At 37.0% G+C, this 22618-nt stretch overlaps 1 protein-coding gene and 1 long non-coding RNA gene across 4 annotated transcripts in view; both read left to right on the top strand.

Annotated features, from left to right (window-relative positions):
• Nucleotides 1-22618, top strand: part of A1CF (APOBEC1 complementation factor) — an 87347-nt gene that overhangs the window by 62274 nt on the left and 2455 nt on the right. For 2 of the 3 annotated variants that reach the window (XM_027768773.1, XM_027768774.1), the window contains 5 exons: nucleotides 8292-8389; nucleotides 13534-13807; nucleotides 16428-16633; nucleotides 19211-19347; nucleotides 20030-20181. In XM_027768773.1, the coding sequence (XP_027624574.1) occupies nucleotides 8292-8389; nucleotides 13534-13807; nucleotides 16428-16633; nucleotides 19211-19347; nucleotides 20030-20181 (867 nt within the window). The remainder of the gene's footprint in view (nucleotides 1-8291; nucleotides 8390-13533; nucleotides 13808-16427; nucleotides 16634-19210; nucleotides 19348-20029; nucleotides 20182-22618) is intronic. The other variant, XM_027768775.1, reaches the window with a different exon arrangement.
• LOC114006394 (uncharacterized) lies at nucleotides 377-6118 on the top strand. The gene is made up of 3 exons (XR_003548114.1): nucleotides 377-463; nucleotides 5950-5998; nucleotides 6103-6118. It is a non-coding gene; the product is annotated as an uncharacterized LOC114006394 (long non-coding RNA).

The following is a 22618-nucleotide window of genomic DNA, read 5'->3' as shown; positions in this document are numbered from 1 at the left end:
GCTGTACTAAGAGCCAAACACTACCCACTCATGCCTCATGTCTGTTCCACTGTAAACCATATCCTAGTTCCTTTTATACTCCATTGTTATAATAAGCCACTAGTCACATAGAATTCCCTTCTATCCAAGTCTTACATTTATTTGGAAAGTCTCTTATAATCAATCACCTGTTTTAATGGTCTTCTTGCTTATTCAAGACCTCAAGGGTCAATTCAATTTAAAAATTCATCAATATAAACCGAGGTGATTTTGTCCTAATGTCTTCATAATTAATCACACTCGTGATCATTTTCAACAGGAAGAATTCAATTATGGGGACATCCTATTGCAGTGGACTGGGCAGAGCCAGAAGTAGAAGTCGATGAAGACACAATGTCTTCAGTGAAAATCTTATATGTAAGAAACCTTATGCTGTCTACCTCTGAAGAGATGATTGAGAAGGAATTCAACAATATAAAACCAGGTAGGACATATATGTAATATTACTTTGTTGAAATGCACTTTAAAAGTACTCATGCTGAGATGACTTCCCATAAATTTAAATAGCATAGGTTTTATTTAGCTCATTCTCATGATTCTATACAGACTATCCCAACTATATTCATATCTTTGGGTTAAAAACAGAGATACATAGTACTACACCATTCATCAATAATAAAATTTTGGAGAAAGGGGCACTCTTCTATGCTCTTGATGGGAGTGTAATGTAGTGCCAACATGATGGAAAACAATATTAAGGTTCCTCAAAAAAGTAAAGATAGAAATGTCATATGATCCAGCAATCCCACTACTAAGTATCTATCCAAAGGAAAGGAAGTCAGTATGTCATAAAGATATCTGTACCCCAATGTTTACTATAGCACTACTATAGCCAAGATTCAGGATTAACCTAAACGGCCATCAACAAATGAACTGATAAATAAAAAAATGGTAGTGCCGGGACTAGCAGATGGCCTAACAGTTACACTGCTGCACTCCCATGTAGTCGACTGCGCTTTGAGTCCTAGACCCATCAGCTTAAAACTCGCTGGGCACATGTCCACACGTGCCCAAAATCCTGAGAAGAAACTAGAGGAGAAGGGATTTCAGGATGGACATCCCTCTTGGGGGATGTTTTCTCACGTTCTGTCCCTCTGTCTCTCCAGCAAGCACACATACTCTATAGCAAAAATATCTCTCTTAAAAAAAAAAAATGGTAGGGCCAACTCTGTGACACAGCAGTGATTCCTTACTCAAGAGAGGTTGGATCCCACATGGTGACTGCAGTTAAGATCTCTGGCTTGGTTAGCCTGAAACATGCCCTCCTGCAGATGTGCAAGTGCCTGAGACTCGATGGGCTGGAGAACTGAAAGAGATTGTAGCATTACCAGACCCTGTGGGGGGTGTCTCTCTTTCTCTCTTATGCCTACCATACATTCTATCATGAATGACAGCATGTGTCATTTATCCATCACAACAGCCCTATAATATAGGTTTACTTTATTAGTTTCATTATTTACTAGATCAGAATGCCTGGATCTAGAGTAGTTAATAAGCTTGTCCAGGATCTCATAGCCAGTATGTGCAGACCTCAGATGTGAGTCCTGGTCCACCTAAAGGCATAGTTTTAACAAATCTATAGCCCCGTGGGTCATCTGTATCGGATTTACTCACTCATTCATTCCACTGTCTTTCCTTCAGTAGTTCCTATGTGCCAGGCACTATGGGAGGAGTCAGCAGGTGTGATGCGTGTGTGGGAGGAGTTTAAGGTGTTCAAGAACAACAAGGACAGCCTACTCTTGGAATGCAGGGAAGACGCATGTTTAGGAGAAGTTACATGTAAGCTGAGATCTGAAAGTTGATGCAGTTATAGGCATTGGAACTGATAGGTGTGTGTATAAATATTGCTCCACCACTTTCCTCTCATGAATGTTGGCTATCAATCTTCCCACAGTGAATAACACTTCTTTTTTAAAAAATTAATATATTTCTTCCATGAGCAAGAAAGACAGAAAGAACGGAGAGTGAGGACACCCTCAATGTGGTTTTCATACTGCAATCCACCCTCTGCATGTCTAGGGAAATCTCTGGATGCAAGCTGAGAACCTTCTCATGTGAATCAGCCTCACAGAGCATTTCATTACTGCTGTGCTACTGCCCAGTCCCTGCTTAGTTTTATCTAAAATAAACAGTCCCTTTTGTTGTTGCTTGGAGTTTCGAGATTTTTTCCATAGGATGCATGTGCTCACCTGAAAGAGACAGACATAGAAACGGAGAGGGAAAGTGAGAAATCATTTCCCCAAGGGTGCTGGCCATGCCACAATCCAGTGTGTCCAGAAATTCCAGATCACATTCTGCATCAGGTGGCACAACTTCCAGGACTCTATAATGATGTGTGACTTCTTCTCCATGGCATTCTCAAAAGAATATGAATCGTGGAGGGTGAACAACTAGTACACATTTGCTGTGTTAAGAGGAAAAGGTCGGCACTAACTAGTTTCTTTCCCAGCAGAAAGCTTTTTTTCTTTAAAAGTTTTTGCTATAGGGCATATGTGTTTACCAGAGAGTCACAGAGACAGGGAAAGTGAGATATCACCCCCTACGGGGGTTGACCATGCCACAATCCCTTCTCCTCCATTCCCCTCAGGATTTGTGACATGCACGCACATGCACACAGTGTGATTTTCAAGCCACCAAGTCCAGATCTCAAATCATGGTCAGCCAGGTGGCCACCCAGTGCCTTAACACCAGGTTAACTACTGACTCCAAACAGGATGTATTTTCTTGAGGTTATACTTAGGAAAATTTGTGGATAGAAACAAGAAAATAACTGTACAAATTCTATTTAAAGTTTGGGTCCCTGGAAGGAACCTAAACGTTCTGTGCAAATATGTGACCAGATCTCATTTGAATAATGATTGGCCTGAGAAGTATATGCCACTCAGTTGACAATCAGAACAGAAACAGGGGCCTGAAAATATATGTTCTTCAGTGCTTTCCCAGAAATCTTTTATTAAACCTAGAGATATGGCCATGCATTCATTCATACTGTGAACATTTATTCAGCATTTACTGAGCTCTGGGCCCAGAGACTGAGCACCCAGAAGACAGTAAGGGGAAAAATTACTCATGATATGTACAGTTGAGTGAAAGAAATATATATCCATTAAATAAACACACAGATAATTGTAAAACTATAATATCAACAAATGTTGTAGAACCATTTATCCTTATTTTTTTCATATGTACAGTTGAGTGAAAGAAATATATATCCATTAAATAAACACACAGATAATTGTAAAACTATAATATCGACAAATGTAGAACCATTTATCCTTATTTTTTCATCTAAATATAGGAGTATAGTTGAGTAGTCTGCATACAATTCTGAGAATGAGTTCAATAAAGCTATCCTATTTAAAGTTATGGGAACTCTTGTCAAGCATAAGTGCTTTCAAAGTACATTTTGACAATCAGAACAGAAACCCATTGTCACCTAAGGGTATCTGTGAACTTCCAGTTATAGCCATTCTACAAAATCTGATTTTCCTATGACAGTATAGCATTATCAGAATCACCTGGAGGGCTTGTTAAACCAGATTGCTTACCCCATCTACAGTGGGCCCACAGATTTGCATGTCTAACAAGTACCCAGCTGATGCTGCTGGTCAAGGGACCACACTGAGAACTATGATCCTCTGATAATTCTCCCTTTGGCACACAGGTGTGTTTCTCTTCAGGTAATTGATGTGTTCCTGACAAGTTAATAACAGACAATATTTTTTCAATGCTCCATTATAATTTCAGAGAAACTTTCTTTTTTGTTAATGAATGACTTACTAAGGTTGACCTCTGATGGCCTTACCTTCTGTCAAATGATGGGCAATCAATAAACAACTCCTGGCTTAGCCATAGTGACACAGGTGGTAGGGCACCCTTTGGGAAGTCTGGATTCGAATCTTTGGTCAACCTGAACATGTCAGATGCACTTGTGTGTACCTGTGACCCTGGCTGGCTAGGAGGGCTAGAGCGCGGCAAGATCCTGTCAAGGGTCCCTGCCTGTCTCTCTCAAAATAAATAAATAAAAGTGAACTTGAAAATGTAATTGAATTAAAAATTAATTTCCTATGCACCAAGAAAGGAAGCTATTAAAATAAGCCATGTGGTGAATACAATCATAGGGAAAACTAGCTTTTATGATATAAACTCTTACTTTCTAATTTTTTTTGTTTATGAGGCTAATTTCTCATGGATTAAGTTTTCTATAAGCAGCTATATCTGGATGTAATCATTCCAAAATGCAAAATGACTTTAAATGTCAGAAGAATTTGCAGAATTTCAGAACACCTATCTCAAATGCCACCTAACAAACATGGATGATAGAGGCTGGAGTGTGAACTGACTGATGCTATTCCATCGTTCCGTGCGTTGTGTGTGTGTGTGTGTGTGTGTGTTGAGCAGCCCTAGTCCCAGGCACTGGGCAGGAACTGGGTGAAGATGACACCAACCTGGCTCTGAAGCAGGTCCTATTCTCAGGGACTGAGACCCAGGTTGGCATTGAGGTGCCAAAGGAGCCAAAACTGGAAAGGAAGAGATCATCTGGTGCACCTCTTATTTTTTTTTATTAATATATGATCATTCTCTATGATCTCATGTGCCAGCCTTTCAAACAAAATTCTAAGACAATTTTGCTCTTCATTTAAAAGGTAATAAATATCACACTCTTATAACCTTCACCCCTTTACAAAACAAGAATATTTGCTTCAAACTACTGTCTTAGAAGTGTCATCATAAAAATTAATTAATTTAATTTAAAAAATAAGTGTTACCATAATTAGGACCAGCTCTATTAAGCTCCTCCTAAAACCAACCATCGTGTTGTGGATTGCCAACCACATCTTGATTATAACATGCAAAATGGAGTCTGCTTTGTAAATGGGTTCCTTGGCATGCAGATTTCTGCAGAGATCAATAATCTCAAAAATGAGAAGGAAAATAAACATTGTAAGGCTGACTCTGACAACATATACTAGGGGAGAGAAAAATCTTTTGCAGTAGTGGATAAGAGGAAAGAAAGAGAGTAAGAGATCCAGGCACCCAGATTCTCAGCCTTTCAGCAGCATTCATTAGTTAGTAACTTCCATGAATGACATGTTTTCAAGATGGAAGTTCCCAGAGACAGACTCAGACCATCAGTTACTACATCAGCTTCCTGCTAAAGTGTCAGTGTAATTCAATTTAATCTTCCTAAGCATTAAAAAAAAAAAAAATGAGACCACATTCTAAGGTAATAGTTCACTTCAAATCTAGCTTAATAAATTACATACATACTAATTTGTATGTATATGTACTCTGTGTGTTATTTAAAGCATCAAAACATCTTTGGAAATTAAAATAAAATAGCCATGTTGAGATAAACTTAGAAAACTGTCACTGACTTTAATATACTACTGACCAAGAAAAGGTAGCTCAAAGCTTTAAATTTGAATGAGCTTGGTAAAGACATGACAGGGCTATTTGAGAAATGTGTTTTTGTTATACTCTAAAAGTAACTAAAATATTTTACTTTATCAATATATCCTATTTTTCAGTTACCAAAACAAGCCAGGGGTTGAATCACAATAATCACCTCACCTGACACTAAAGGGAATAAAAGGCACATTAGAAGTTCAGTTAATTACATGTCTGAAGCCTCATGGTCTCTAATAACCTTTATTTATTCTCTCAGTCCAGACAAAAGGTCCAGATTTCAAACATTTCATGGAAAAGGAATTAAAGTATGTTTATTTTGTTGCAAAAATAATTTTTAAATTTATGCATTTTATTTTCATAATATGTGTTTTTCATGAACTTTTCAAAGAACCCCCTGGCACCCCCACATGTAACTATCGTCATAAGACTTCAAGGGTTGAATGCTGAGGGGAGAGAAGAATAAGTACCACAATGTTTTTAAATTATCTTACATTACAGGCCTACCATTATTCCAAAGAAAGATCATTCATAACCATTGAGCCAGGTGGTAAGTAGACTTCTAATTGTCTTTGTGACCATGAATCTAAGAGGATAAACTGAACATTGACAAAGGAAAAGAAGAGAACTATCTCCTCTTTTTATCCTCCCTAGCATAATGTCTCATCCTCTATTGTCTCTGGGAACTAAGGATAAGAGAAGAAAGTCCAACCTTTCAAGATACACCCAAGAGAGTATAAGCTAAGAAGATATTTGACAGGCTAAACTGAGAATGGTTAAACATGTTTCCATCTTACCTTCACTCTCAGCAAAAGGCCTGTTTTTTAAGTTGAGTAAATGAACAGTTCCATGGCACAGCTGTAACGTGCTACTCAAGAGAAGCTGGATTCCACATGGCAACTACAGTTTGAATCCCTGGCCCCACCCATTAGCTTGAAATGTGCACTCCAATGTTGAGGATCTGACTGGCTGGAGGATTGGAGGAAGGGGACCTTGTGGAGAGTGCCCTCTTCATGTGTGCACATGTACTTATCATAAATAAAGAAAAAATTGAGTAAGCAACGGTATTTTTTAAATAAAACATTCAACTATCTCAATACAACTTTTTCTTGTTTATTTACATGTTACCATCAACATGTATAGCACTTCCTCCACATAACATAGGCCAGGTTGGCTTATTATACAAATAATGTAAATAAATGTGGCAAAAGTATGTAAAATATCTAAGTTTATCAATTAAAACATGGAAATCTCCTTTATTTTTCTCAAGTTTTCTTTCCATTCCTGAAGTAACTCCTCAACAGTTTGGTTACTTTCCAGTTCTCTGTGCGTGTATGTATTTATCTTTATGTGTAAATATATGTGGGGTGTAATTCAAAAAACATAACTGCCATATTATATGGGGTGTCTTCAAAAAGTTCATGATAAATGCATTTTATAAAAAATTATACCTGGGTTTCAAATTATTTGAACCAAAATAAATTCATCCTTTCATTCCTTTTTCCATGAACCTTCTAAAGTCCCCTCATACTTTTTATTTTGTAACCTTTCAAAGTTAACAATAGGTCTTGAATTTTTCCATGTATGTACATACTGGTTTATTTTTTTCTCTTTAAAGATACCTTGGTGTTATTTTGTATGAATGTACCAAATTTAATCATTGCTATGAAAATTGACATTGTCTTATTTTTTGACATCTACCATGATATACTTGATACCCTTACATATGATCTTTGTACATACTGGTGAGTGTTTCTGTAAACGATACTCCTCAAAATAGAATTGGTAGATATTACATTGTTTCTAACTTTTAGATATCATTGTAGTATGTATGGTAGGGAGTTATCCTGGTTCTCAGATATTACATTAATTTTATATTTTTTTCTAAAGAGATATAAGAGATCTGGTTCTATTTCCTAGCTTTGTAGACTCATAAATCTCATAACCTTGTCAGAACTATAAGTTTCTCAATATTCAACTTAAAAATCAGTAAATTAAAATTAACTTTTTTTGAGAGATATTTTTGCTAAAGGGTGTGTGCACTCACCAAAGAGTAAAAAAGAAAGTGAGAAATCACCCTCCTCCCCCCACCCCCAGGGGATAGTAATGCCTCAATCCCTTCTGCTCCTTTCTCCTTTTGGGATCTTAGGCATGTGTGTACATGTGCCTAGCATGAGTGTCTAGCAGCCAGGTCCAGGACTCTAAACATGGTCAGTAACTGCTATGCCATCTGCTGGTCCCAAAATGAACTTAATTAAAGAAAAATTAAAATGGAGGAGAAAGGATTGCAATCTGGCCATGCCTCATTGGGAGGTATTTTCTCTCCTATTCCCTTTGGTAATTAAAAAAGAGAAAGAGAGAGAGAGATTAAACTATTGTTAAAAGTTCCTTATAACTCTAAAATTCTATTATGTATGACAAAAGAGATAAGGTATTTTTTTTTGGGGGGGGAGGGTAGAAATCAATAAAATGTAAAAAGGTAATCACCTAAATATATATTGATAAGATGACCAATAATTGAGCTCAACTCAATTCAATAAATTTTTCCATGCATAAGGTATTGTCTTTTACATTATAGAAGATGTAAAGTAATGCTATTTCTATCCTTAAAGATTATATAACCTAGAAAGTAGAAAATAAAAATCCATAGCTAGTTATAAGTTGGGATATAAGTTTTTATGTTAAAATTACAAACAAAATCTTCTATTGGAGGTATAGAATTTTAAGCTTGAGAATACACAATGTTCTTTATGAGCTCCTTAGTCTTACTCTCAGAAATCAAACGCATTGTGTCCAGTATTACTTCAAGCTTGCTAATGAGCCTATTTCCTTGCTATTTACAGGTGCCGTGGAGAGGGTGAAAAAAATCAGAGACTATGCTTTCGTGCACTTCAGTAATCGGGAAGATGCCGTTGAGGCTATGAAAGCTTTAAATGGGAAGGTAATGTTGGAGAAAGAAAAAGTATGTACAGATTTTAACCAAGTTTGGTGTGGACATTCTATTCAGAAGTGCAATCCTGCATGTATATTTCACTCCAACTTTCTCCTTGTCTAAAATGGCCTTCTTGGTCTGTCTGAGATGTATAAAAGAGAAGTGATAAAAAAATATGTTGGAGAATATAGATGTGGCTAACGTGTCCAAATCCTATTCTTTTCTGATTTGGACAAGTCACTGGCTTCAATTTCCTTAGAAAGAGAGGAAATCGAATAGATTATTTCAAGGTTTATTTTCTCCCAACTCCAATGTTCTCTTATTACTTCAGAGATGATCACTTTTTAATGCAGTGTTTTGGAGGAAGATGATCAGGAAAGATGTGAATAACCATCATTCTGCTTTCCAAGATTCAACTTCCATGTCTGGAAGACTTAGAATCTCACATCTTGCAGGCAGTAGGGTCTAGAGAATATTAACTTTTATATCCTTATTCCTGATTTGCATGTAGAAACCACTATAAGATTTACATATCAATTCAATAAATATTAGAAACCTGCAGAACATTCATGCTAATCATGTCTGGGATACAAAAAGATGCTTGTCAAAGAGCTAAAAGCCTGCAATAGGAGAAAGCACCTAGGCAAAGTAGAGTCAGGGAAGTACCATAAAAGGTAGTAAGAAAGTTCAAAGGAAGAAGTGGGTCATATGAGTGAGAAACTCTTGGATGTGAGAAGACACTATATAAGAGAAGCCATGAAAGCTGGGTATAATTTCAAAAGACAAACTACAGAAAGGATAGGCCCAGAGGCATAGAATTTGTGAAGATTAAGACAAGATTGGAGAATGGTCAAATACAGACCAGTTAATTAGAATATAATGCCCTTAGGGCTGTTTTACCCTTTGAGTCAAGCATCCACAAGGTTGCAGCAGAAAACAGCTGGCAAAAGAATTCAAATACTCATTACAAAAGTTTAAGTGGGAGTTGAAGGCAACAAAAGAGACAGTGCAGGGACTCACAGCATTTCTGGTGTCAAAGACAAAAGGGGGAACTGGAAGGTGGCATAGAGATAAAATGTGATGCTGTGCAAAGCGCACCCATGTGGGAAGGTCCTCGGTTTGCATCCTGAGGCATCCTGAGTGTGCTGGGCATGTGTGTCCATGATCTGGGGCTGGCTGAAGCTGGGAGTGAATAGTGGCATCGAGACACTCTTCGGGGTACTGTCTCTCTGCCCTTGTCACTCATGGAAGAAATAGATAAATAACTTATAGACACAAAGAGCTGAAGAATTCATGGGAATTTTGGAAGAGAAAAGAATTGTGTAGAACAAGTTTCTCTGGGAGAAGTAGTGATCTTTGGTCAAGGAACACAACCAACCCACGGCAGGGAGCTAGGAGAATAAATGTCTAAATTCACAGTTGCCTCTTTCTCCAACCTCCTGCCAGAAGTCCATATTGGCCAACCCAATTCTAATTGAGAAGGCCAGGAGCCCTGGTCAGGACCCCATATAGAGAAGCCTCCTAGAGCAGAGAAGCAGGCTGGGGGACCTGTAGGAAGCAGATTTGTAAGGTAAAGGAGCATCTCCCAGCCCATCTCCTTGAGATGCAGTGGAGGCCTAAGCAGATGACTTTCACAAGGGCTTATAAAAATGTTTGAATCCTGGAGTGGAGGTGGGGGGATGGGGAGAGAGAACAGTACTGATATAAAAATAAACTGCAAAACAAAAATTAATGTGTAAATATGTATCTATGAAATAAAACATTATTTGATCTTCACTAATTATTATATTTGTTATTACAAAAATGTTATTACTTAGAAAAAAATTGGTAAGCTAAAGGTTTTTTTTCCATTTGGAAACATTCCTCAGTATACAAAATAATTGCCTAGAAAGCACAATCACAAATTAAATGTAAAATAATCACATTGAAATAATTACAGTAGAAAAGTATATAAATTATTCCCAGTAGTTACAGCTGCTTTTATGTTGTAAATGTTTACAATATTTACATAAGTTCGTGAAATATGTATATATATATAGAGAGAGAGAGAGAATATTATGAAATATGAAGAGCCTTCAAAAAGTTTGTAGAAATTCATACTGTAAAAAATCTATACATGGATTAGCAAAATACATTAAAATTAAAATGTATCTAAATTACATTTTTCCACAAAACTTTTAAAATCTTCTTGTATATACTAAATATTATATTTAACTATAATGTGATATAGGGAAATCAAAAGTAAGTTTGCCTAAGACCTATGAAAGCTTTTGAAGATATAATTTTAATTTATATCAAAAAAAAACTCAAAGTGAGACTTTGAGGGGTTTTTTTTGTGCAGTGAAGTAACTATCACATTTACAATTTAGGAAAATTAGCTTAGTAAGAGTTGACTTTTTATAGCCTGGAGAGAGAGATGTGATGGGAGCCAGGCATAAAACTATTACAGTCACTCAATTTGGATAAAATAAAGACTGGAATTATGGAACTACAGTAGGAATGGAATGCAGGCAAAATCTCTACATAGAATGAGCTATGGAAAATAAATTCAAGGGAACTGACTAGAGACAGATGTGAGAAATAAAGGACAAATTATTGTAAATTTTTGATATGGGAGACTATTAGGGAAGTCAGGAAAGAAAGCCAACTTGGAGAGAAATGTGATGACTTGAACTTTGGACATGATTGTTGATTTAGCCTGTAAGTATTTGTAGATGTAAATATTCTATGGCATGAATGACGTTTTTCTGGGCATGTGCTATACAGATATTGTCCCAGCTCTTGAATGTCTAAACCAAATAAATACAATACTGGGTTTAAAATGACACTGCATAGAGCAGAGAAATAGAGAAAGAAATTCACTGTAATAGGAAATTTGTCTACAGTAAAGAATCTTTCATTAGAAACAATTTTTGATATGGAAGTACCTATGAGTAAAGACCTACTGGAGTCTCTCATCTTCTTCAAGACAAAGCTGAAGACATAAAGAGCCTTATATAAAAGGCCATCCCTTTCCTTCAATGTTCTAAGTCTAATTTTTCTAATTTCATCAACATCAATATAAGATTGTTCAATATCATTTAAATTCCATCTCTCAGTGTGTTTCGGCAACATATTTGACACTGGATCCTGATACTAAAAGTGAAACTAGGCAAAGATTGCCCCAGGGACTAACCAAAGCAGTCAGGATGTCCATGAAACACAGGCTTTGTCCAGCAGACATCAGTAATCCAGAATGACTTACTTGCTTATGAAATCAAAGAGTAAGAGCATGTACTCCAGTTCTTTATATACTTGACATTTTATATATTTATATTCTTTTGTAAAATAGAGAACACTTTCATTCCAAAGTAACCACAAATGCTATCCAACAACACTTTGTCCCTTTGATAAATACATCCATCTGTTGAGAGTCATCTTTGTCTCTTGTGTAGACAAGCAATATGTAGCGGTTAAATGCACATATCAATGTACACACAGCCATTATGTTCCATATGTGGAGTTGTTTGCAATCTCAAAAATGTATGTCAGAGGGCTAATCCTGTGGCACAGCTGTTGAGCACTGTGCAGAGAGAACTGGATCCCATGTGGCTAATTGAAGTTCAAGTCCTGGCCTGGTGTCTTAGAAAATATACTAGCCTTACCTGTGTGTGCTCCAAAACCTCATAGAATAGAGAAATGGAGACAAATGGATTGTAGCATAACTGTGCCCCATTGGCAGTTGCTCTCTTTCTTTCCCTCTGGTGAGTTAATATACCCTGAGAATAATTAAAAGAAAAATTAAAGTAAAAGAAAGAAAGAAGAAAAATTTGTCAGAGTAAACCTACTCCTATGGGGAACCAGCAGTTAGCGTAATGGCTATGTTGCTGGACTCCCACGTAGTCGACCGCGGTTCATGTCCTGGACCTGGTGGCTTAAAACTCACGCTGGGCGCATGTGCATGTGTGCCCAGGATCCCGAGAGGAGAATGGAGGAGAAGGGATTGCAGTGTGATCATACCCCCTGGGGGGTGATTTCTCGCTTTCTGTCTCTATGTCTCTCTCTGTCTGTCTGGCGAGCGCACGCGCCCTATAGCAAACAACAAAAACCTCTCCAAAAAAAAAAAAAAACACCCTACTCCTATCATTCTTGAGGACAAGTTTTCTGTGGCATGTAATGTGAAGAACCTCAACAGACTCCCACCTTCACCCAGTTTCCCACCATCCCTGCTTATTAGTTCTCAACTATTCAGGAGATCAAAAGGCTGTTTCTCAAGGAAGTACCTAGAGGAAACACTTCAACAGTCTCCTAGTTTCTTCTTTCTTGAATAGAGTCTAATGTAAGGCTCTCTTCTTCCCCAGTGAAAATTTACCTATTGTGTAGCTACTCTAAGGAACAAGACATTCAACTAGTTGTCAGTTAAAGGCCTGATTGGGCCACCCATGCCAAGGTGTTAATGACTGATAATATCACTTCATTAATTTCCTTCTGCTTTCATTTTACTGGGCTAGATAGTGAAGATTGTATTCCACCATAATGAAGCTAATTTTTTGGTAATTATATAAATAATTGAAACATACATATCCCATAATCAAAAATATTACATAACTTTCTCTCTCAATGACTATACTCAGATTATAAATTTATAAGCAATGGATGATGGTCAATTGTCACTGTTAAACCTTTTGGCATATTATAGAATTTACCAGAAAATTACTCAGCAAAAAATTAAACTGGTATAGGGACCAGCAGTTAGCATAATGGCTATGTCGCTGGAGTCCCACATAGTCGACCACGATTCACGTCCCGGACCTGGTGGCTTAAAACTCATGTCAGGTGCATGTGCGTGAGTGCCCAGGATCCTGAGAAGAGAATGGAGGAGAAGGAATTGTGGCATGGCCATCCCCCCTGGGGGGTGATTTCTTGCTTTCTATCTCTCTTTCTCTCTGTCTGTCTGGCGAGCGCACATGCCCTATAGCGAAAACCTCTCCAAAAAAAAAATTAAACTGGTATATAAACACAAACCTACAAAGAGACAGGATATGAAGAATGTTTACAATCAGCAAACGTATAGCAAACACTAACTTTAAGAAATAGACGTGTTATTCAGGTTTAGCCACATTTGGCTGTCTTCAAATATTCTCATGTTACTTTTTCCTTATTCTTTATAACAGATGCTGGATGGTTCCCCCATTGAAGTGACCCTTGCCAAACCAGTGGACAAGGACAGCTACGTTAGGTACACCCGCGGCACAGGTGGAAGGGGCACTGTGCTGCAAGGAGAGTATACCTACTCTTTGGGCCATGTTTATGATCCTACCACAACCTACCTTGGAGCTCCCATCTTTTATGCTCCCCAGGCCTATGCAGCGATTCCCAGTCTTCATTTCCCAGCCACCAAAGGACACCTCAGCAACAGGGCCATTCTCAGAGCCCCTTCGGTGAGAGGTAACATGCTAGTCATCTCTTGCCTTAGAGTAACCCCAAGATTTCAAATGATTTGTATTATAATAGCCTTAGACAAAATGGATGAGTCTATTGGGAGAAAGGGACTGGAAAATTATTTATTAAAAATCAGATATTATGTCATAGTTTTCCTTCCATGAAAGTCTTTTCTTATATTACAACTGGTTATTGAAAAAACTTGGTCAGAACATAGTGCAAATGAACCTAGTGCTCAAATTTTATCTTTGCCTGGGCCCATAACATTTGCACAAATGGAAACCTAGTTCCACGGCCATTAGCTTCCTATCATGAGACTACCATCTTTCAGTCAGACAATTCATTACAGACTTCCAAGAAGAGTAGAATGGTATAATGAAAACCAATGACCTCAAATAGCAAAATCATGTCAAGGTATGTGTGTATTTGGTGGTGACTCAATGGCATCATTCTATATAAATTATGAATCATCATAAATATGGTCTGATATGTGAGGTGCTCTCATATGACCTCCCCCAAGAAATATGTATCATATCTCCTAAAAAGCCAAATTATTAAGGAAAAAAAATCAGTCTGACAGCTAGACAATAAGTATTTCCTGCTTTAATTTCGTAAGAACTCCAAATGTTCAAATGGCCTTCCAAGATCAGTTAGTTCAAGAAATATAAAAGACAAGAAAAGGGTTTTTTTTTGCTTGCTTTTTTTTATTGCCAACAAACTAGTTTGTCTCTGCCTTATGGACTCCTTCAAGAGTGGTTGTTCTAGGATATAGTTAATGCCAACAGAATTCTGGTTCTATTTTCCAAATATGACACTAATCTGGGCAATTCAGTACTCAAACTGTGTATTTAAGTTATTTTGGGATTTGACTTAGAAGCAAAGAGGCACATCCAGTTTCTGTGGAAACAATTATTATACTGTGTTTCACTATTATTTAAGAGAATTGATTTGACCATCCTTTGAGATCTAGTCTTCAACAGCCTTCAGAGATTATCACAATATAATTATTTCACCCAAAACTGTAATGCAAAATGAATCATCAGGACTTTCTTCGGTTTAACATGTCCATATGTTGATAAATGAAGTCACTGAAATATTATGAATTTTTTAATCTAAAATCACTTCATTAACCTATTCATACATTAAATGTATGTTGACCAGTTGTGATATAGAAAAAGATTAACTCCATGTTTAGTGGACAAAATATCTATTTTATAACCAAAAAAAAAGGAATCAATGAATAATATTCATGGATGAAGGGTAATCAATTTAATATTTTATCTCTATGCTACCAATAGAAAATCAAAACAGCAATATGGCAAATACAAATCAAAAGGAATCTATGCATGAAACTCAATGGAAATTTAAGCCTCACATTGACAGACTATAAGGGAGAGGATGGTGAACTTTAAAACATGCTTTCTAATTATTTCACCCAAAACTGTAATGCAAAATGAATCATCAGGACTTTCTTCGGTTTAACATGTCCATATGTTGATAAATGAAGTCACTGAAATATTATGAATTTTTTAATCTAAAATCACTTCATTAACCTATTCATACATTAAATGTATGTTGACCAGTTGTGATATAGAAAAAGATTAACTCCATGTTTAGTGGACAAAATATCTATTTTATAACCAAAAAAAAAAAAAAGGAATCAATGAATAATATTCATGGATGAAGGGTAATCAATTTAATATTTTATCTCTATGCTACCAATAGAAAATCAAAACAGCAATATGGCAAATACAAATCAAAAGGAATCTATGCATGAAATTCAATGGAAATTTAAGCCTCACATTGACAGACTATAAGGGAGAGGATGGTGAACTTTAAAACATGCTTTCTACATGTACCAATTAGTCACTGGGGGTGAAATTACTGGGAAAGCTAGAATTTATTTCAGATGTGCTGATCAAGAACAATGTCTATGCGAGACTAATTTAACACATGTAGCTATGCTATGTTGGGATGTCTTAATAAACACATCCCTAACCTTTTTCAGTCTATAGAAAAATGTCAGTGAAAGGTTTACTGAAGACAGAAATTGTGAAATTTCTCTCTGTACCAAAATTTTTAAATTGCACACATACTTATGAATACTTATGATGGGATTGCTTTATTCCACAGGGCGTTTAGTAAGAGAGAGAGGGCCAGCAAGTGGCATAGTGGTTAAGATGCTGGACTCCCACATGGCTGACCACAGTTCAAGTCCCACACCCAGTTGCTTCAAACTCACGCTGGGTGCATATGTATGCAAGCCCAAAATCCCAAGAGGAGAATGGAGGAGAGGGGATTGTGGTGTAGCCACCCTCACCACACACACAAGGGAATGATTTCTCACTGTCTCTCTCTCTCTTTGTCTCTCTCTCTGTCTCCAGCAAATGCATGTACCCTATAGCAAAAATATCTCTAAATTTTGTTATAACTACAAAGGAGAGAGAGAGGCACCTATATGGTGAGTCTTGACTTATGTTGAGTTTCATTAAATGAGAATCCTAGAATTTTCTACGGATCTTCAGGGCAACCATCAATGTGACTTGGGCTAACTTTTCCATTACAGTAAGATTCAGGGTGATTTTCTGGTGGTTTGATTCAGTTTAATGCCTTCTTACATTCCTAGAAATTTACATGAATGTACCTGTAGGGGCTGCGGGAGTGAGAGGACTGGGCGGCCGTGGCTATTTGGCATACACAGGCCTGGGTCGAGGATACCAGGTCAAAGGAGACAAGAGAGAAGAAAAACTCTATGACATTTTACCTGGGATGGAGCTTACCCCAATGAATCCTGTCACGTTAAAACCCCAAGGAGTTAAACTTGCTCCCCAGGTAGGTAATATTATTCCAAAGACAGCTTCTTTAAATGGGGCCAGTGGCCATCATTCACTTTTCACCAAATGATTTGACTTGATCCCTCCTTGAGCTATTGTTTGTTGTTGTTTTGTTTAGAAAAGTCATCAATCAACATAATATATTTTGAGAAAATTCTGGGTACTGAGGGCCATTATTCTCTTTTAGGCCCTTTCATTTACCATAAAGTTTAAAACCTTAAATAATCTTCTACTGACTTGCAAAATACCTGAGAGCTATTAAGAATTATCTACCAATACCTTTTATAAAAATAAAATTAGTCAAAGTCCCCAGCTCAGAGTAAATGTCTATTGTATGTGAGCCAGGTTGGTTGGCAAATGAAGAGTATTTATGACAGTGAATAGGCCATTTAACACAAAACATCACCATAATATCTAGGTGAGTCTTCACCTCTGAGGTGCCATCTGTCATAGCAAATGAAGTCTTCTATATTTGTTATATGTAGCCATGGCATTATGGTAGCTTATTATTGCTTTCATTTAACAGTTCTAAATTTCCATGTTTCTACATGAGCCTGGGGTTTTTATTATTTGAAAATTAAGAGTTGTAAGTTGTTCCAGTATGGAAACTGAATTCAAGGATTCAAAAAAATAAAACAGGATCTATGTTAACCCGTAGACTGTTCCTTGTCAGTGGACAGCATTTGCTGATCTTTGAAATACAGTTTGTCAAAAGAAACGGAGTGATAGTTTGTGTATCTGGAAGGAAACTTCAAAGATGGAATATTCAGATTTATGGAAGTAGCCCTTATATTTGCAATCCAAAAGAAAATCTGGTTGTCTAAAATCTTTGCATGTATGGGATTAATGGCTTTCTTTTCTTTTTTTTAAATAATACAAGTTAGCTCATCTAAGGTTTCTGCTAGCCTACCCAGGCAATTAAAAAGAAATAAAAAGTACCAGTGCCAATCATTTATTTATTCAAAAAACGTTTACTGGGCTTCTCTTATACACCATATATTCCTATAGATAGTGGCAATGTAAACATGAACGTACTAGTGTTCTAGCCAAGAAAAATCATGTGGTAATGGGGGAGGGGTGTGTGAAATACTGACACATAAACAGATAAATATAAGGCAATGTGGCAAGAGAGATGGTAGTTTACTTAGAAAATACAACAGAGTCATCTAATCTCTCTTCAATTAAAACCCAAAATAAAAAAACTAAGACATAATTATAAATTCTGTATAATAGCTCTGAGAGGGGCTATAGCATGAGTAAAGATCTTTCCTTTTACATTAAAGTCAGTTAGAAACTAGTCATGCTTTCTATTAACATGTCTCCAAGTTGCTCAACTAATGAAAGTAATTAATTCGTCTTGTCTATTTCTCTAACTATGGCTTAGAAACTGAAGACCATGGCATCCCAGCCAACACAGATGGAGCCCAAACAACTCTATAGTTAAGCTAATGAACTTCCAACCAGAAAAGCAGAGGGACAAGTACTGCCCTACACAGTCAGCGGCTAATGGTGCTGCTTCTTCAGCAGGTGTTTGTTAAACTTGTTCACCTAGCCCACACAAGCAGGCAGAATACCTGCCAGCTAAAGCTCATTGATTATTGCTCAGGAACCTCACAAACGCTTTGTCAATGACAAAAGATACCACCAAGAAAAAAGCATTAAAAAGAAAACGTTAATAGAGAAATAGGAGCAATGTACAAATTAATAAACTGAAAAACTTGAGGTTATTGTAGCTAGATTAGTGTTAGAACAAATGAGCGAACGAGCTCCAGACATATATCCCGGGACATTGTTCTGTCCCATAGGGTTATGTTCTCAGACATAGTCCCTGTTTTGCACAGTATACTGGATTTGTTCTCTGGACCTCTGACCAAAAAAAATAAATAAATAAATAAAATGGCCTTGGAATTAAGAAAATATGCACCTTGAGAAAAGATTCAATTTAGAGTAATTACCAGGAAAAAAATGTACACAAGCATGCTAAAAATTAGATCGTCATAAAAATAGCCAGAAATGCCAGATAGCACTTCTACCTTGCCAAACAGATAAAAACATTGCAACTGTCAACACCCTCCTAGTCATTGTCATTAAGAAATGTTGCCATTAAACCTTTTAACTTCATTTTTATGAAAATATGAGGCTAAAACCCTATGCAAATGACATGACATAAGGATATATCCCTGGATTGTCATCTCTAAATCATTATAAATAGAGCGATTGAGGGTGTAATAAATTATTCACACACTGCTAGAGCATCCATTTAAAAAAATAGAATAAATATATCAAACAAATCACAAAACTACGTTCTCAGTAAAAAGTTACAGCTAATGGACTAAACTAAAAACGGATTCGAATAAATAGGGTGCAAATGATTTTTTTATTAAGCAATAGATATAACATTTTAAATGGAGTTCAAATTGAGTTCATCTTAAATTTTATGAGTCATTAAACCATGTGGCATTTTATAGCTTCTCATATTCATGTTTAAAACCCTGAAAACTAGAGAAATAATGCAAATGTGACATTTGAGAGGGAAACCTTTTTTTTTTTTTTTTTTTTTTATTTACTCTTGTAGATTTTAGAAGAGATTTGTCAGAAAAATAACTGGGGACAGCCAGTTTACCAGCTACATTCTGCCATTGGACAAGACCAAAGACAACTATTCTTATACAAAATAACCATCCCCGCTCTGGCCAGCCAGAACCCTGCAATGTACGTAATTTCTGAAAATCCCTTCTTATTTAGATTTTAGAGAAAGATTCACTTGTAAATTAAATATATTTGGTCACCATTTAAAAAAGATAAATACTAAAGTCTACTATTTACTGATTTAACATTAAATTTCAAACATTGAGATCCAGAGTTGGGGTATATGCCAGCTCTGAGACTGGCATCTTTTAGATTCACAAAGACAATGAAGACTAGGTAGTATAATTAAAACTGGAAAAGAGTAGGTAATGTAAAGTGTCATAGAAATTATGACAATTATAGCTCATGCTTTTTAACTTTTCTTAATTTATTTTATTTCTTCCATGAGAGAGAGAAACCACCCTCAACAAGGTCTCATGACTGTTTTTTTAGTGCATATCATCTTCTGAAACTTACCTTGAGCCTATATTTCTACGCATCTTAGGAACCGAAGTATTTCACATGTATCTTAGAAAAGCCATGTAACAAGTTACAAATGTACCCCAGGAATGTCATGAACCACCTATGTTCCAGGTCAATTTGTAAATATTTTTACATGCACATATGCTTAGAAGCCTTAATAGCAAAGAGGATAAAAAGTACACAAACTCTCGCCATTTATCCATCTTAAAAAGCTGACAGTGTGCCGTAGGTGTCACCTTGAGTCAGTAGCATAAGTTTAAAAATGTCTATCCTGTGTTTCCAGCCACGCGTTCACGCCTCCAAAGCTAAGTGCCTACGTGGATGAAGCAAAGACATATGCAGCCGAATACACCCTGCAGACCTTGGGCATCCCCACTGACGGAGGTGATGCTGGGCCTGCAGCTGCTGCAGCCGCATCTGCTACTGCCTTCCCAGGTATGTGGCGGTTGTCCCAGAAATGGCACCCTGCAGAGCTTGGGCGACACTTCTTGGGACCATGGATTTAGAGAACTGTTTGAGAATTCCTCTGTGAGAGACCTGACTTGCACAATCTGTGGCCCCCAAAAAGTTTACCAAATAAGTGAATCATTAAAGCCTGAGACAAAACTGAGCTGGATAGCAGACATGGATTCTAGTCTCAGCTCAGCTGTAAATAGCTGAGGGATCGTGAAGGAGTCATTCCCTTTCCAAGTGTGGTTTTGGTTCAAACTATTAGTAAGAGAGTTTGGAACTATTAATAGCTGGCATTTATTTGAGCTCTTACCATGTGCTAGCACTCACCTAAATGCTCAGCAAGCTTTGTATTACCTCAGTAATACATTACCAAAAGGAGTTAGGTTCAATAATAATGTTCATTATACAGACAAAAAAAAAAAAACCGTCATGAAAAGATTATGTAAGTTGGCCATCAATGAGAGTTTAAGCAATTCTTGAGCTCCCTTCCCAATTTTAATCTTCAACCTATTTTTTTTTTTTTTGAGAGAGATTTTTGCTATAGGCCACGAGTACTTGTCAGAAAGACAGAGACAGAGAGACAGAAAGTGAGAAATCCACCCCCTGGGGGATGACCACACTACAATCCCTTCTCCTCCATTCTCCTCTCAGGATCTTGAGCAGACACACATGCGCCTGGCATGCATTTAAGCCACAGGGTCCAGGAACAGCAGTTGACTACATGGGAGTCTAGCAACATAGCCATTATGCCAATTGCTGCTCCCAACCTACTTTTGTCAGTCTACTTGATTAGATGTGTAGATCACGTTTTTCTTAGATTATTTTAAGTCAAAAATTGTGTGTGTGTGTGTGTGTGTGTGTGTAAGTTATAGACAAGAGAATTGAGGGGTACTATCCTTCCAAAATGTGAATAATCAAGGCCTCAATTTCTCTGTTCTGTAATTTTGGTCAAAGACCCATACTGTTTGCTTCAAGTAAGGCCTATCGTTTGATGCGTAGGACTTCAGGGGTCACATGGAGAAGACTTCTATCTTTTTATTATATACCCACAAAAATGCTAATATTTAAAAATGAACCCTCTAGAGATTAAAGGGAACCAGGCAAGAAATGTCTTGAAATTTTTTATCCAGATTTAGTTTGAACAACCCTGTTAATTTTCAATAATTAGAAGTTTCTTTCTTTTGAAGAAATTTGTCATCCTGATTTGTCATTTTGTCAGCACACTCAACCCCCCATAAGTCCCAAATGCGACAAATCTGACTAAACCTAGAAATACGGCATGTGTATCCATGGTAGAGTCACATATTGGTCATACATAGGTGGGAGAACTTCTGCTAGGTTACCAGGAAAGTCATGATATATTTTTATATTTTTCTACACTAAAATGTATCATGACTTTCCTGACAACCCATATATCTCCCATATCCCCCCATCCCCCAGTATTCACTTCCATTCACTGTTTTCTCAAAAGTTGTAAATATGTCCTCTATTTTGACAAGTAAGGATAAAATGAATCATGCTTCACACATGAATGTGACCTCATTTTTAGCTTTGCTTTTCTATTGGAACATGGAGACTCTCTGTGGCAACCTAGGCAAGGTTACCAAGGCGACAGCTGACAGGGCAAGCCCAACAGCACTGGGTCTCAACCCCTGTGCTTGCTCTCTAACCAGGTGTTCACATGTCCATCTACTCAGGGCTCATCCAGGGATTCTGGGTTCTGGGACAAAGTCAAAGCCCTGTCTTACAGACAGGGCTGTCTGATGGAAAGCTGTACCCCAAAGACACCTAACTCGTGTACTATAAAAATGAGCCACTGTGACGAAGGTCTTAAAGTTTCCTTTTCATACTGGGAATGATTTGCTTGTACCCAAGGATGTTTTATCTTATCCTTACTTCTACTTGTTCTGATAAGAAGTTAAAAATATTTAAGGCATGAGAGTTGTCTTGGGAATGCCTGTGAATTTAAGAACCTCTCTTATAACTTTGCTGTGGGATCAGATAAAGAATAATAGTCTCCAAAGGAAAAATTGGTTTGAAGCACAAATGCCCTTCAATTAAGAAAAACCAAATTGAAAATCGCAATGTTGCTAAAGGAAAAATCTACTACACACACACTCACACATAATCACTCACGTACGTATATTTCTTATTTACTTGCTTTAGAAACACTGTGTTCAAATTCATGAAGTAATAGTAAACACATTTCTCAAATTCTTGGAAAATGCAGTAAGCATCACTAAAGCATTAGTCAGCACTACTGATCAAAATGAGCTAGCCAGGGAGTGGATTCAACTTTTTTAAAGTAGTCCAGTCAGCTTCCTGCCACTACTTACTGAGAAGTCACTAGGGAAAAAAAAAAAAATCAATGTGTCTGAAGTTGGGCAGTCTTTTATGGCACATAAACCACATAGGCAAA

This window comes from Tupaia chinensis, unplaced genomic scaffold, assembly GCF_000334495.1.
Source record: "Tupaia chinensis unplaced genomic scaffold, TupChi_1.0 Scaffold147458_1, whole genome shotgun sequence".
Lineage (NCBI taxonomy): Eukaryota > Metazoa > Chordata > Mammalia > Scandentia > Tupaiidae > Tupaia > Tupaia belangeri.
The sequence above is the reverse complement of the archived record's forward strand: the minus strand, read 5'-3'. Positions and strand labels throughout refer to the sequence as shown.